Source organism: Geotrypetes seraphini, chromosome 12 (genome assembly GCF_902459505.1).
Source record: "Geotrypetes seraphini chromosome 12, aGeoSer1.1, whole genome shotgun sequence".
Taxonomy (NCBI): Eukaryota; Metazoa; Chordata; class Amphibia; order Gymnophiona; family Dermophiidae; genus Geotrypetes; species Geotrypetes seraphini.
In genome coordinates this window covers 39,554,829-39,568,388 of record NC_047095.1, presented here as the reverse complement: position 1 = coordinate 39,568,388, position 13,560 = coordinate 39,554,829, and the positions used below count along the sequence as shown (strand labels likewise).

At 45.7% G+C, this 13,560-nt stretch overlaps 1 protein-coding gene across 6 annotated transcripts in view; it reads right to left on the bottom strand.

Moving 5' to 3' along the window:
* Positions 1 to 13,560, bottom strand: part of SLC44A5 (solute carrier family 44 member 5) — a 163,336-nt gene that overhangs the window by 93,117 nt on the left and 56,659 nt on the right. For all 6 annotated transcript variants that reach the window (XM_033916758.1, XM_033916755.1, XM_033916759.1 and 3 more), the window contains 3 exons: positions 9,155 to 9,239; positions 5,002 to 5,130; positions 4,721 to 4,781 (listed from right to left, as the gene is read on the bottom strand). In XM_033916758.1, the coding sequence (XP_033772649.1) occupies positions 4,721 to 4,781; positions 5,002 to 5,130; positions 9,155 to 9,239 (275 nt within the window). The remainder of the gene's footprint in view (positions 1 to 4,720; positions 4,782 to 5,001; positions 5,131 to 9,154; positions 9,240 to 13,560) is intronic.

Sequence of the window (13,560 nt, the reverse complement as noted above, 5' to 3'; positions counted from 1 at the left end):
CACACAACGAAGTCGCCCGAGCTGCATCCTTCCGCGCAGGCACTGCGCTTAACTGCCCTCTCTCCGCCTGGCTCCCTCTTGCCCCCCCGACTCCCCGACACGATCGGGGCAAGAGGGAGCCCAAGCCCTCTTGCCCCCCCGACTCCCCGACACGATCGGGGCAAGAGGGAGCTCAAGCCCTCTTGCCCCCCCGACTCCCCGACACGATCGGGGCAAGAGGGAGCCCAAGCCCTCTTGCCCCCCCGACTCCCCGACACGATCGGGGCAAGAGGGAGCTCAAGCCCTCTTGCCCCCCCGCCTCCCCGACACGATCGGGGCAAGAGGGAGCCCAAGCCCTCTTGCCCCCCCCGACTCCCCGACACGATCGGGCCAGGAGGGAGCCCAAGTCCTCCTGGCCACGGCGACCCCCTAACCCCACCCTGCACTACATTACGGGCAGGAGGGATCCCAGGCCCTCCTGCCCTCGACGCAAACCCCCCCTCCCCCCAACGACCGCCCCCCCCCAAGAACCTCCGACCGCCCCCCAGCCGACCCGCGACCCCCCTGGCCGACCCCCACGACACCCCCAACCCCCTTCCCCGTACCTTTCTGTAGTTGGCCGGACAGACAGGAGCCAAACCCGCCTGTCCGGCAGGCAGCCAACGACGGAATGAGGCCGGATTGGCCCATCCGTCCCAAAGCTCCGCCTACTGGTGGGGCCTAAGGCGCCTGGGCCAATCAGAATAGGCCCGGGAGCCTTAGGTCCCTCCTGGGGGCGGGGCCTGAGGCACATGGGCCCAACCCGACCATGTGCCTCAGGCCCTGCCCCCAGGAGGGACCTAAGGCTCCCGGGCCTATTCTGATTGGCCCAGGCGCCTTAGGCCCCACCAGTAGGCGGAGCTTTGGGACGGATGGGCCAATCCGGCCTCATTCCGTCGTTGGCTGCCTGCCGGACAGGCGGGTTTGGCTCCCGTCTGTCCGGCCAACTACAGAAAGGTACGGGGAAGGGGGTTGGGGGTGTCGTGGGGGTCGGCCAGGGGGGTCGCGGGTCGGCTGGGGGGGCGGTCGGAGGTTCTTGGGGGGGGCGGTCGTTGGGGGGAAGGGGGGTTTGCGTCGAGGGCAGGAGGGCCTGGGATCCCTCCTGCCCGTAATGTAGTGCAGGGTGGGGTTAGGGGGTCGCCGTGGCCAGGAGGACTTGGGCTCCCTCCTGGCCCGATCGTGTCGGGGAGTTGGGGAATCGGCGGGGCAAGAGGGCTTGGGCTCCCTCTTGCCCCGATCGTGTCGGGGAGTCGGGGGGGGGCAAGAGGGCTTGGGCTCCCTCTTGCCCCGATCGTGTCGGGGAGTCGGGGGGGGGCAAGAGGGCTTGGGCTCCCTCTTGCCCCGATCGTGTCGGGGAGTCGGGGGGGCAAGAGGGCTTGGGCTCCCTCTTGCCCCGATCGTGTCGGGGAGTCGGGGGGCAAGAGGGCTTGGGCTCCCTCTTGCCCCGATCGTGTCGGGGAGTCGGGGGGGGCAAGAGGGCTTGAGCTCCCTCTTGCCCCGATCGTGTCGGGGGTGCCAGGGACCACACGGAGTCACCCACCGTACCACCCGATTCGGGTAAGCGCAGGTATCGGTGGGTGGCTTATTTGCGGGGGGGTGCCTTATTTTACATTTTTTTCTAAAAAGGGGGGGCTGTCTTATTTGATGGCCCTGCCTTATCATCGGGGAAACACGGTAGAAAAAAAAAAAAAAATGAACAGTTAAGTCCCAGTTTTTGCCGCTGAGACTCTGCCCTCTCTCACTGTAAAATTAGACTCTACTTAGTCTGTCTTTAAATTTAAAAAATGTGTGTTGTTTTAAAAAACAATTATGTTTTTAGATGTATCTAAATAAAAATAATAACCAAAAATTTATCTTTTTTTATGTCATCTTAGCATATTTTATGCTGCAGAACGAATTATTTTTTTTTACATGTATTCTTATGGGAAAACGCGTTTCACATAACGAACGTTTCGCATAACAAACTTGCTCCTGGAACCAATTAAGTTCGTTGTGTGAGGCACCACTGTATTTCCTTCTTTCTGCCCCTCCCCTTTTCTTTCTGTCTCTCTTTCTTTCTCTCTTCCCCTACCTGTCTGTCTTTCTCTCTCTCTCCTCCTGCCCCCAAGCCATCGCACCAATTTCTTCACTTCCCCGATTATTTCTCTCTCCCTGCCCCCCCAAGCCACCATGCTGATTTCTCCCTGCTTCCCTGAGCCAGGCCTGGTGCATACAAGCACCGGGCCCACAAGCCTCTCCCCCCCCCACCGGACATCAATTCTGACGACGGAGAGGAAGTTCCAATTGGCTGGCCCAGAATTTCCTCTGCGACGTCAGAACTGACGTCAGAATTGAAGGCTTGTGGGCCCGGCACTTGTACGCGCCTGACCTGGCTCGGGAAGGTAGGAAGAACAAGATTGCAAAGGCAACGCGATCGACGCGTGTTGCCTTTGCGATCTACTAGTCGATCACGATCGACCATTTGGGCACCCCTGATGCAGTACAAAGAGCGCTGATTCTAGAATGGCATCTGGATGCCCAGATTCTGTTACAGAATGCTAGCATAAGTCTGCATTTACACACAAACATTTAGGTGCACTCACTCATGTCATGTCAATAACCATTCCTAAATCCAGCAGTTCAGCATTCTGTAAGTCATGAGCATGAATGTAGGACCCACCCATGTCCTGCCCATGTGTACATCCCTTGTATTTATACAGAAGCCCCTGAATTCTATAAAAAGCACTAAAAATTGTGTATGCAAATTTAAGCACATGTCCAATTACGTGCACAATTTAACTGAACAAGCAATTAATGCCAATAATTAGAATCTTAACAAGCAATTAAAGCTAACTGGGTTTAATTAAAATGTACACACATAAATATAGGTGCAGGATCTACGCCTAAATTTATGCGCAAGTACAAAAAAAAAGGGGGGTGTAGAAATGGAAGGTTTGGGAGCATTTCTCCAAGTTACATTGTTATAGAATAAAGGGGATCCCCACTTACGAAGGTTCTTCAAAAAGTTTCCACATTTTCATGGGAAATGATTAGGCAGGAGAAGTGGTAAGAGGGCGTGTCACAGAATGTTATGCAAATAGTCAATCGGGCAAGCTGGCTCACCTTGCAGGTGGTGATGCAATTTGCTTCTGAGATATTCAATAGTGTTAAAAAAAAAAAAAAGTGCAGAAACTTTTTGAAGGTCCTTTGTAAATTTAGCATGAGGACTTCTAACACATTACTACTGGTGTAAATGGTCGCACCTAAAATTAGGCGCAGCTCCCAGTGCTAAGCGCTATTCTATAATAGGTGCATAACTGAGGGTCATTTATAGAATAGCACTCAACATTTTTTCCCAGCGCCATATATAGAATCTAGTCCTAAGGGCTGGATTCAGTAAATGGCACTCAAAATTTGGTGCAAAATAAAGTCATTGAATGGTATTCTATAAACAGGCATTCTGGGATTGGCGCACTTTTATAGAATAGCGCACAACACAGTCCTGGGATCCAGGCTCAAATTCGGGCACAAGGATTTACAACAACGGAAACCAGGTGTAAATCCTGGCTCATAAGTTGGTCGCATATACGCACTATTCTGTAACGCATTTTAAGGGAACACCCCTGACCTGAAAATGCCCTTCCTATGGCCATGGCCCTTTGCAAATCTACATTGGAAACGCTTAGGCATTTTCACGCAGATCTGCCGTTTCTGACCCGTTTTGATGCCATGCATCCATTAGAATGCTTTCCCATGCTGAAAATTCCTCCTCACATTTGGCACAATACATAGAATTACCCTGTAGTTTGTATGCCTAGGTCATAGAACAGCTCTGAATGAGCAGCTAGAACTTACATACCTAACACTAGTATTCTATAACTTCCATGCACTTTGGCATCTGACTTTAGGCAACATATTATAGGAAGGTATTTGGAAACCGATTGACCAATGACATTCGGTCATTCAACAAGAAGACCTCAAAATGTGTGACTCAGACTAATGAAAAACCAAGGGGAACATCTGATTACCCCAGAATCACTGGTTTTGGAGAGCCTAACCTTTGCGTTCACAAAAGCCAAGAAGGATCAGGCCTCATTAGGACCTGGATAAGGGGCCATCAGGGAACAGCAGGTGCTGTGGACCAGTGGCATAGCAAGGGTGAGAGGTGCCCCTCCCCTCCTCCCCCCCTCCTGCCGCACACCCCTTCCCCTGTACCTCTAACGTTCGCGGTGCTAGCAGCAACCCCAACCTGCTGCTAGCATCAGCGTCGTCTCTTCCTCCGACGTCACTTCCTAGGCATGCGTCCAAAAGAAGAACCGACGCTGCGCTGCGAACAGTAAAGAGATTCGGGGCAAGAGAAGCAGTGCATGCAGTAGTGGGGGTGGGGAAGGAGGGGGAGTGGAGAAGAGGACCGGTGCTGATGCCCCCACCAAAAGGGCACACAGGGCAGACCGCCTTTCCCCCCCCCTTTACTTTGCCACTGCTGTGGACTACAGAAGACAAAGGCAGACCCCCTACAACATTTTACCAGGGCTATCACAGTCATCACGGGAGGGCAAGGATCACCTACATCTGCAACAGGCAAAGTACTTACCACCACCCTTAGGTAAGCTTTAATGTCTCACTTGAATTCTAAATTAATATCTTTGCTCAGGAGTGGTCTTTCTGGATGGGACTGGCTATCACAAGGGCTGTTAAGCAGATAGAAATAATAAGGACGTACAAGGCCTGCTTGGAATAATCACGGATGGGCAGTCTTCATCTCGGAGAACTTCTGCAATAGACTAAAAGCAGGAATACGTTAATCTATGTGGCAAATCATTTCACCATCTCTACTATATGTTTCTTTGTAGTTAGGAACAATGTTCACAGGAAAACTTTGCGAGATAAGAGTGCACTGGATCTAGTAAGCAATTCTTACAACAAGTATGCAAAATGTGCACAAAAATATATTCAAATCCATATAAATGTACTCTTAGTACATCATTCAGTAGTTTCACTCACCTTTCTAGGGTTGTTAAAACCAGGTTTACAGAACTGCCTGTAGTACTCCCAGTAACTAACTTTATATCTGTAGGAAGCTTGCATATCTATGTAGGTTGCAAACCTGTCTGGGCACTTGGCAACACAAAGCTGAATATATTAAAAAAAAAAAAAAGAAAAAGAAAAGGCAAGGAATAATAAAAACCTGATTGAAAATGACAACAACTTTAAAATTAGCATATGATTAGACTAGAACAGTTCAAACTACTTTTGACCTAATGACATTTGAAACCTAAGAATAAAGCTTCCAGATTTCTGGCTGCTGAATCTAAAATGTGCTCCCCACAGGATAAGTGGCGAGGAAGCAGTTCTTTTGTAGGCAGGGGAGGAGGAAGCAGCAGCAACAGACCAGGGAATTATTCACTGGAGGAACCACATTTATATACACTTCAAATATGCAGTTTCATCCTATTGAAGAACTCATGCTTTAAGCTCTGTTACCATAAAATAATTAGGGCCCAACACAAAGATCTCAGGTTTAAGGCCTGGATATGTCCTGCACAAAAGAGAACAGTACAAAGAAAAAATCCAGCTCAGTTGATAATATCCAACAGCTTTTAACATATCCAGGTCAGAAGATTTTGAACTGGATTCCAGAATATTTTATACTAATACGGATTTAAATGTTATTAGTCTCCTTTTTTATTTTTTAATAAAGGTGAGTTACAGTCAAGTAAATAAATTATTTTCTGCTCATATGGTCTCTTAGCCTTTGTTGTACCTGAAGCAATGCAGATGAAGAGACTTGCCCAAAGTGACAAGGACAGTCCGTGAAAGAAATGGGATTTGAACCGTGGTTTCCCTGCTTCTCTAACCACTAAACTACACCTTCAATTACAATTAATACTCTTTATCAGACAATAAAACTGTTTTCATCTTGTGTTAGCCGTTATTAAGATGGACTTGAGAAAAATCCACTGCTTATTTTCAAAATAAAAGCAGCATAAAATCTGTTTCACTCTTTTGGGATCTTGCCAGGTACTTGTGACCTAGATTGGCCACTGTTGGAAACTGGGCTTGATGGATCTTCAGTCTGTTCCTGTATGGCAACTCTTATTTTCTTCTAGCTTGACTTTGTCTCTCTTCCCCCCACCCCACCCCCCTCTCTTTCTATACCCTCATCTTTGCTTCCTTTTGTTTTCTATCTCTTCGATGTCCTGTTTTCTTTTCCTAATATGTTCAAGTTTTGTATCTATCTTTGTCTCTTTCCTTCTACAACATATAATTTAATACTCTCCTTCATCTTTCTTTCAATCCCTTCTGCTTTTCTCCTTTCTCTTGCTTATTGTCTCCTTTCCCTATTCAACTTTCCCTGTGGATCAAGCATTTGATATACTATCTTTCTATGGTATGAGTACAAAGAGGTTTACATATTATATTCTCTGTCCCTAGTGGGCTCACAATCAAAATGCTCTCTCCTCTCCTAATTGCAAAGTTGAAGGAAGGAATGCAGGAAGATAATAATCTTCCTACATTCCTTCCTTCAACTTTGCAATTCAGAGATCCAACCCCACCCTCCTCCTCTTATATCACCCATCCTCAGTCCTTCTCTTCATGTCCTTTTTCCCTTTCCAGCCTCCTTCCCTATCATTAGGACCTTTATCCCCAGCCCTCCATCTCCCACTCATCACAAGTTCTTTTTCTATCTATCTCTACTTAATACCCAGTTTTCTGTCCATAGCTCTTCAGCTTAAGTTCTCTCTTCATTTCCCTCATCCCCACCCTTCACACTATCAGGATCAGCCTAGCTACAAGATAGAATGGCAGTGCAGAAGGAGAGCAACATATCCTTTTCCATTCCCTAACTTTGCATCCCATGTCCAGCATCTCTCCCTTCTTTCCTGCCCTCACTGCTACTGCCCTAAGTCTTCCTGAACCCAGGCTGATATTACAAACAGATTCAGCACTAGCACAGAACCTTTAAATGCAGACCTGCATGCAAGCACTGACATGTCCCACTTCCCCCTTAAAGTACTCCTATCATAGGAGAAGGGGCCCGGACACAGCAGCACTTGAGCACAGTACTGCATTTCAAGGTCCAACATTCTTGCCGAGTCTGCTTTCAAAATCATCTTGGGTCCAGGAAGAGGCAGAGCAACAGTGGCAGGGAAGAGGGCATGGAGCCAGCTTTGTAGATGCTTGAGAATCTTCAATATTGAGTAGACTCCTTGACTGTGTCCAGGGAGGAGTAATTTCCATTTAGACTCCTTGACTGTGTCCAGGGAGGAGTAATTTCCATTTGACATGTTGAAAAAGTTGGTTCCTAAGGAAGAGGACAAAAAAGGGGAGAAGAGATGCTGAATAATGGGGAGAAGCAAGAAGGATGCTAGCTACCTTGGGAAGGGTAGGGAAGGAATGGGAAGATTCTGGATTTTTTTTTTTTTTTTGGGGGGGGGGGGGAGGGTGAATGGCTGAAGCTTCACCTAGAGCATCAGACACCCCTGAGTCAACTCTGCACACTCTTCCAGGTCCTCTCCTCCTCCTAATTCCATGTTTGTTTTCCTTCTCCCTGATTTCTAATACTCTTGTTTTTTGTTTCTGTCCACCTCCACAAGTCCACTGTTCCTTTCATCCTGGGTCCTCTCCCCCTGTGCCTCTGATTTTCCTTCATAGTGTGTGTTCAAAGTACAACACATCACAGTGAAATACTGGCATGCATTACAGCTACACCCAGTATTTCAAGACTAGCAAATGTTATATTTATCTTTATTAAAACTTATTATACTGATGGGTGGCTACAACATAAGAATCATATCGGAAAAGACCAAAGGCTCATTCAACAGCAGCCAATCCAGATCACAAGTACTTGGCAGAAACCCAAATAATAGCAACTTTCCATACTATTAATCCCAAGGCAAGCATTGGCTTCCCCCATGTCTGTCTCAATAGCAGACTTTTCTTCCAGGAACTTTTCCAAACCTTTTTTAAATACAACTATGTTAACTGTTGTTACCACATCCTCTAGATCAGGGGTCTCAAAGTCCCTCCTCGAGAGCCACAATCCAGTAGGGTTTTCAGGATTTCCCCAATGAATATGCATGAGATCTATTTGCATGCACTGCTTTCATTGTATGAAATTATTGTATTAATTGGAAGAACCATGACCTGATTAATTACACTTTTTGGTGGGTAAATGTATGTACCACATATATGCTAGGCTGTATAGAGAGAGGCGTGACCAGTAGAAGAAAGAAGGTATTGATGCCCCTGTATGGGTTGATGGTGAGGTTCCACTTGGAGTATTGTGTTCAATTTTGGAGACTGTATCTGGCAAAGGATATAAAAAGCTGAAGTTGTCCAGAGGAAGACGACGAAAATGGTAGGAGGTTTGTGCCAGAAGATGTATGAGGAAAGACTGGAAGCCCTAAATATGTATACCCTAGAAGGATGGACAGGGGAGATGTGATTCACACGTTCAAATACTTCAAAGGTATTAACGTAGAACAAAATCTATTCCAAAGAAAGGAAAATGGTAAAACCAGAGGGCATAATTTGAGGTTGAGGTAGATTCAAGAGTAATGTTAGCAAATTCTTCTTTACAGAGTGGGTTATCAATGCGTGGAATGCGCTCCTGAGGGAGGTAGTGGAGAAGAAAACAGTGACAGAGTTCAAACAAGCGTGGGATAAACACAGAGGATCTCTAATCAGAAAATAATGGGTATACATTGAAGGAAGAACTAAGGCCAGTATTGGGCAGGCTTGCACAGCATGTGTCCCGTATATGGACATTCAGTTGGAGACGGGCTGGGGAGGATTTCAATGGCTGGGTTGGTTAAGATGGGCTGCAGTGAGCTTTGATGAAGACTCCAGTAAATGGAACCTAAGCACACTACTGGGCAGGGCTCTGGGTTTCTGGCCCAGAAATATCTAAGAAAAAGAACCATTTAAACTAAATTAATTTATGGAGAATGTATGGTTGGGCAGACTGGATGGACTACTCAGGATATAACCAACCTAGAACCACACTATATTTTGCAGAATTTTTCAAAATATCTCATCTTTTTATAACTTTTGTTTTTTAATTTAGTACAAAATATGGATAACAGAATCCAGAAAATACTCAAACAGAAAACTGGCATTTTCCAGGAGGTATCAGAGACAGTTTTTCTCTTACCTGTGTTGTAGGGCACTGAAGGTTTATTAGCACAATTGGGCTGGCACATTTCAGAATATTAAAATAAAACAAAATGGTCCTGTTCCTGTCACAAAATGAGAAAAAAAAGTTACATTACCATGCATATTCAATACATATATTTAGGCAGATTCTGCATTTCCAAATGTAATTTAGGAGAACATGACTCATTGTAAGTTTTTTGTTGTTGTTAATTAGACTTAATTTCGGACTTTACTAGACACTCAAAGTGTTGGATAATAATAAAACAGAACCATTCTAAATCACAGCCCAGTTACATTTAGGAGGGTTATGATACTGTGTTATTTAGTATGTGTAGGTTCATATTTATGAGAGCAATGGCCAGCGATATATATGGAGGGTAGGAGAAAAGCATGAATCAATGGTTAAAATGAGTTTATAAGAGTAAAACTAATGACTCAGACACCAAGAACCTGGAGAAGTAGTTTGCCACCACACCGCTCCCTTCAAACTTTGCCTCTATTCCCAACGTACTGTTCTTTCTAACTTCTCCTTGTTGGGAGCTGTCAGGAAGCCACAGGCTGATGATGTGGGAGAACTATAAGGCAAATTTAGCTATTACTTAGATCAGTGTCCCACAAACCTTTTATAGTCATGGCAAACTAAACTCGGGGCTGCAGGACATCATGAAATGCGCGGACGTCGAGTGATGATGTCACATGCATGTGTGATGTCATCACATGATGTCCGCATATGCACATAGGCACTGCAGCTGCAGCCCTGAGCCTATTACCACTATGCTAGAAAGGGGGGGGGGGGTGCTGAAGGAGGAGATGCTCCGGCACAGACTGACTACAGGACGTGCCTCTTGCCGCGAGAGACACATCCTGTAAGCAGTCAGCCAGTGCTTCAACCTCTCCTCCTTGCCAGCATCTCGCTGTGGCACACAGTTTGAAATACTTAGATGAGCCTTGCTATTTATTAAATCCAAATTATTATATTAAAACTAAATGGCTAGTGTCACTGTATATCTTTATAGGAAGAAACTCAGAAACAGCACCAAGAAAGCACAAACTGTGGAGCAAGACTAGTCTTTATTCAAAGACACGGTAAACGATGTGCAAAACCTGTATATACCCAGATTTAGGAAAGGATGCAAGAAGAATCATACAAAAAACCCAGCATGGTTAACCAATGAAGTAAAGGAAGTGATAGGAGACAAGAAAAAATCATTTCGGAAGTGGAAAAAGACAAAATTGATGAAAATTGGAGGAGCACAGGAAGCATAATAACATAGTAACATAGTAGATGACTGCAGATAAAGACCCGAATGGTCCATCCAGTCTGCCAAACCTGATTCAATTGAAATTTTTTAATTTTTTCTTCTTAGCTATTTCTGGGCAAGAATCCAAAGCTCTACCCGGTACTGTGCTTGGGTTCCAACTGCCGAAATCTCTGTTAAAATCTACTCCAGCCCATCTACACCCTCCCAGCCATTGAAGCCTTCCCTAGCCCATCCTCCACCAAATGGCCATATACAGACACAGACCGTGCAAGTCTGCCCAGTACTGGCCTTAGTTCAATTTTTAATATTATTTTCTGATTCTAGATCCTCTGTGTTCATCCCCACGCTTCTTTGAATTCAGTCACAGTTTTACTCTCCACCACCTCTCTCGGGAGCACATTCCAGGCATCCACCACCCTCTCCGTAAAGTAGAATTTCCTAACATTGCCTTTGAATCTACCACCCCTCAACCAGCAACAAAAAGAATGTCACCGAGTGGTCAAAAAAGCAAAAGAAAGAATACGAAGAGAGACTAGCCAAGGAAGCACGAAATTTTAAACCATTCTTCCGATATGTGAAAGGAAAGCAGCCGGCGAGGGAGGAGGTGGGACCTTTGGATGAGGGAGACAGGAAGGGAGTGGTGAAGGAGGAAAAAAAGAGGTGGCTGACAGACTAAACACATTCTTCTCATCGGTCTTTACAAGAGAAGACACATCCAACGTGCCTGAACCGGGAAAAATCTTCAAGGGCGGTCAAGAGGGAAAATTATCATACATGGGAGGTAAGTCTCGAAGATGTGCTCAAGCAAATAGATAGATTAAAAACTGACAAATCTCCGGGCCCAGACAGAATCCACCCGAGAATATTGATAGAGCTCAGACATGAAACAACGGAGTTACTGCAGCAGATTTGTAATCTATCCTTGAGAACAGGGGTAATCCCGGAGGACTGGAGGATAGCAAATGTTATACCTATCTTCAAAAAAGGATCGAGAGGCGACCCAGGGAACTACAGACCAGTGAGCTTAACCTCAGTTCCGGGGAAGATGGCCGAATCATTGATCAAGGAAAGTATCACATAGTGAGCACATAGGAAAAAATAATCTGTTGAGAACAAGCCAGCATGGTTTCTGTAAAGGAAGATCATGCCAAACAAACCTACTGCATTTCTTTGAGGGGATAAGCGAACAACTGGACAAAGGTGACCCTATAGACATCGTATATCTGGATTTCCAAAAAGACTTCGACAAGGTACCCCACGAGTGCCTGCTAAAGAAGCTGTGGAGCCACGAGATGGAAGGGGACATGCACAGATGGTCAAAAATTGGCTGGCGGACAGAAAGCAGAGGGTAGGAGTAAAGGGACACTACTCTGACTGGAAAGGGGTCACGAGTGGTGTCCCACAGGGGTCAGTGCTGGGACCGTTGCTGTTCAATATATTCATTAATGACCTGGAAACAGGGACGAAGTGCGAAGTTATAAAATTCGCGGACGACACAAAACTCTCCAGTAGGGTCAGAACTGTTGAGGAATGCAAATATCTACAAAGTGACCTGAACAAGCTGGGTGAGTGGGCAAAAAGATGGCAGATGAGCTTCAATGTACAGAAATATAAAGTCTTGCACATAGGGAAAGGGAACCCGACGTATAGCTATACGATGGGAGGGAGGGTACTGGGGGAAGGCAACCTAGAAAAAGACTTGGAGGTATTGGTGGATACAACGATGAAACCAGCGGCACAATAGCGGCCTCAAAGGCGAACAGAATGTTGGGCATTATCAAAAAAGGTATCACTACCAGAACGAAGGAAGTTATCCTGCCACTGTATCAAGTGATGGTGCGCTCGCATCTGGAGTACTGCATCCAATACTGGTCGCCGCACCTTAAGAAGGATATGGCGATACTCGAGAGGGTCCAGAGAAGAGCAACAAAGATGATTAAGGGCATGGAAAACCTTTCATATACTGAAAGGCTAGAGAAGCTGGGGCTCTTTACCCTGGAAAAGCGGAGACTTAGAGGGGAAATGATAGAGACTTATAAAATCATGAAAGGCATAGAGAAGGTGGAGAGGGACAGATTCTTTATGCTAGCGGGGACATCAAAAACAAGAGGGCATTCAGAAAAACTGAAAGGAGACAGATTCAAGACGAATGCTAGGATGTTCTTCTTCACTCAGAAGGTGGTGGACACCTGGAATGCGCTTCCAGGAGAGGTGATAGGACAGAGTACAATATTGGGTTTCAAAAAGGGATTGGATGACTTCCTGAAGGAGAAAGGGATTACAGGGTATAGATAGAGGGTTACCATACAGGGTACTTCAGGATTAGGGTATAAACAATTTAGGTGGTGGAGAACTTACAGGTCATGGACCTGGGGGGCTGTCACGGGAGCGGACTGCTGGGCACGATGGACCCCTAGTCTGACTGAGCAGAGGCAATGCTTAAGTTCTTATGACCACCCCAGCACAATCCAGAACTAATGTCAGGCAGTCCCTGAAGGCAGTCCCTTGAGTTATCTGATTAGTAGCATTAGTCATACTGCTAGCCAGATAACTGAATACTGACCCCAATCACCTCCATCCATCTCAAATTTAATAACCAAACAGTGCTATAACTAAAGCTATATAAAATTCAACCAATCATTTCTAGACTCCTCTAGTCTAAAAGAAGCACAATATCACTTTATGGAAAGTGTTTCTTGATTTCTGGATGGCTGGGCTTACCCCATTTCTTTTATTCTATAAAGAACTCCAGGAGGGCACTGGAAAGGCCTCTTTCTACAGTTTCTACTGTGGCAGTTTTCAGAATGTTTGCATTTTAATCAGCAGTTGTTTGTGGCTCTCTGTAAATTCAAGTCAACAAATTGCATACACACTAGTTTGTAAGAGCTATGACCATCACCTACATCTTTTTTTTTTTTTTTTTTTGCTGACTTAGTACTACATACCTGTGCAAACAACATGATCGTGTCTATTTGCATATTCACAAGGCGCAGGTCTATTTTGAATTCCATTTTTGTACAGTGTCCATAAGGGGGCAGCAGACAATCAAGTGAACATTCTCAGAAAGGAGAAGCTGGAAATGGAAGTTGCTGTAGCTCTAGTGCTCAGCTGAACCACATTCAGTTGTAGAAGTCATGCTTTC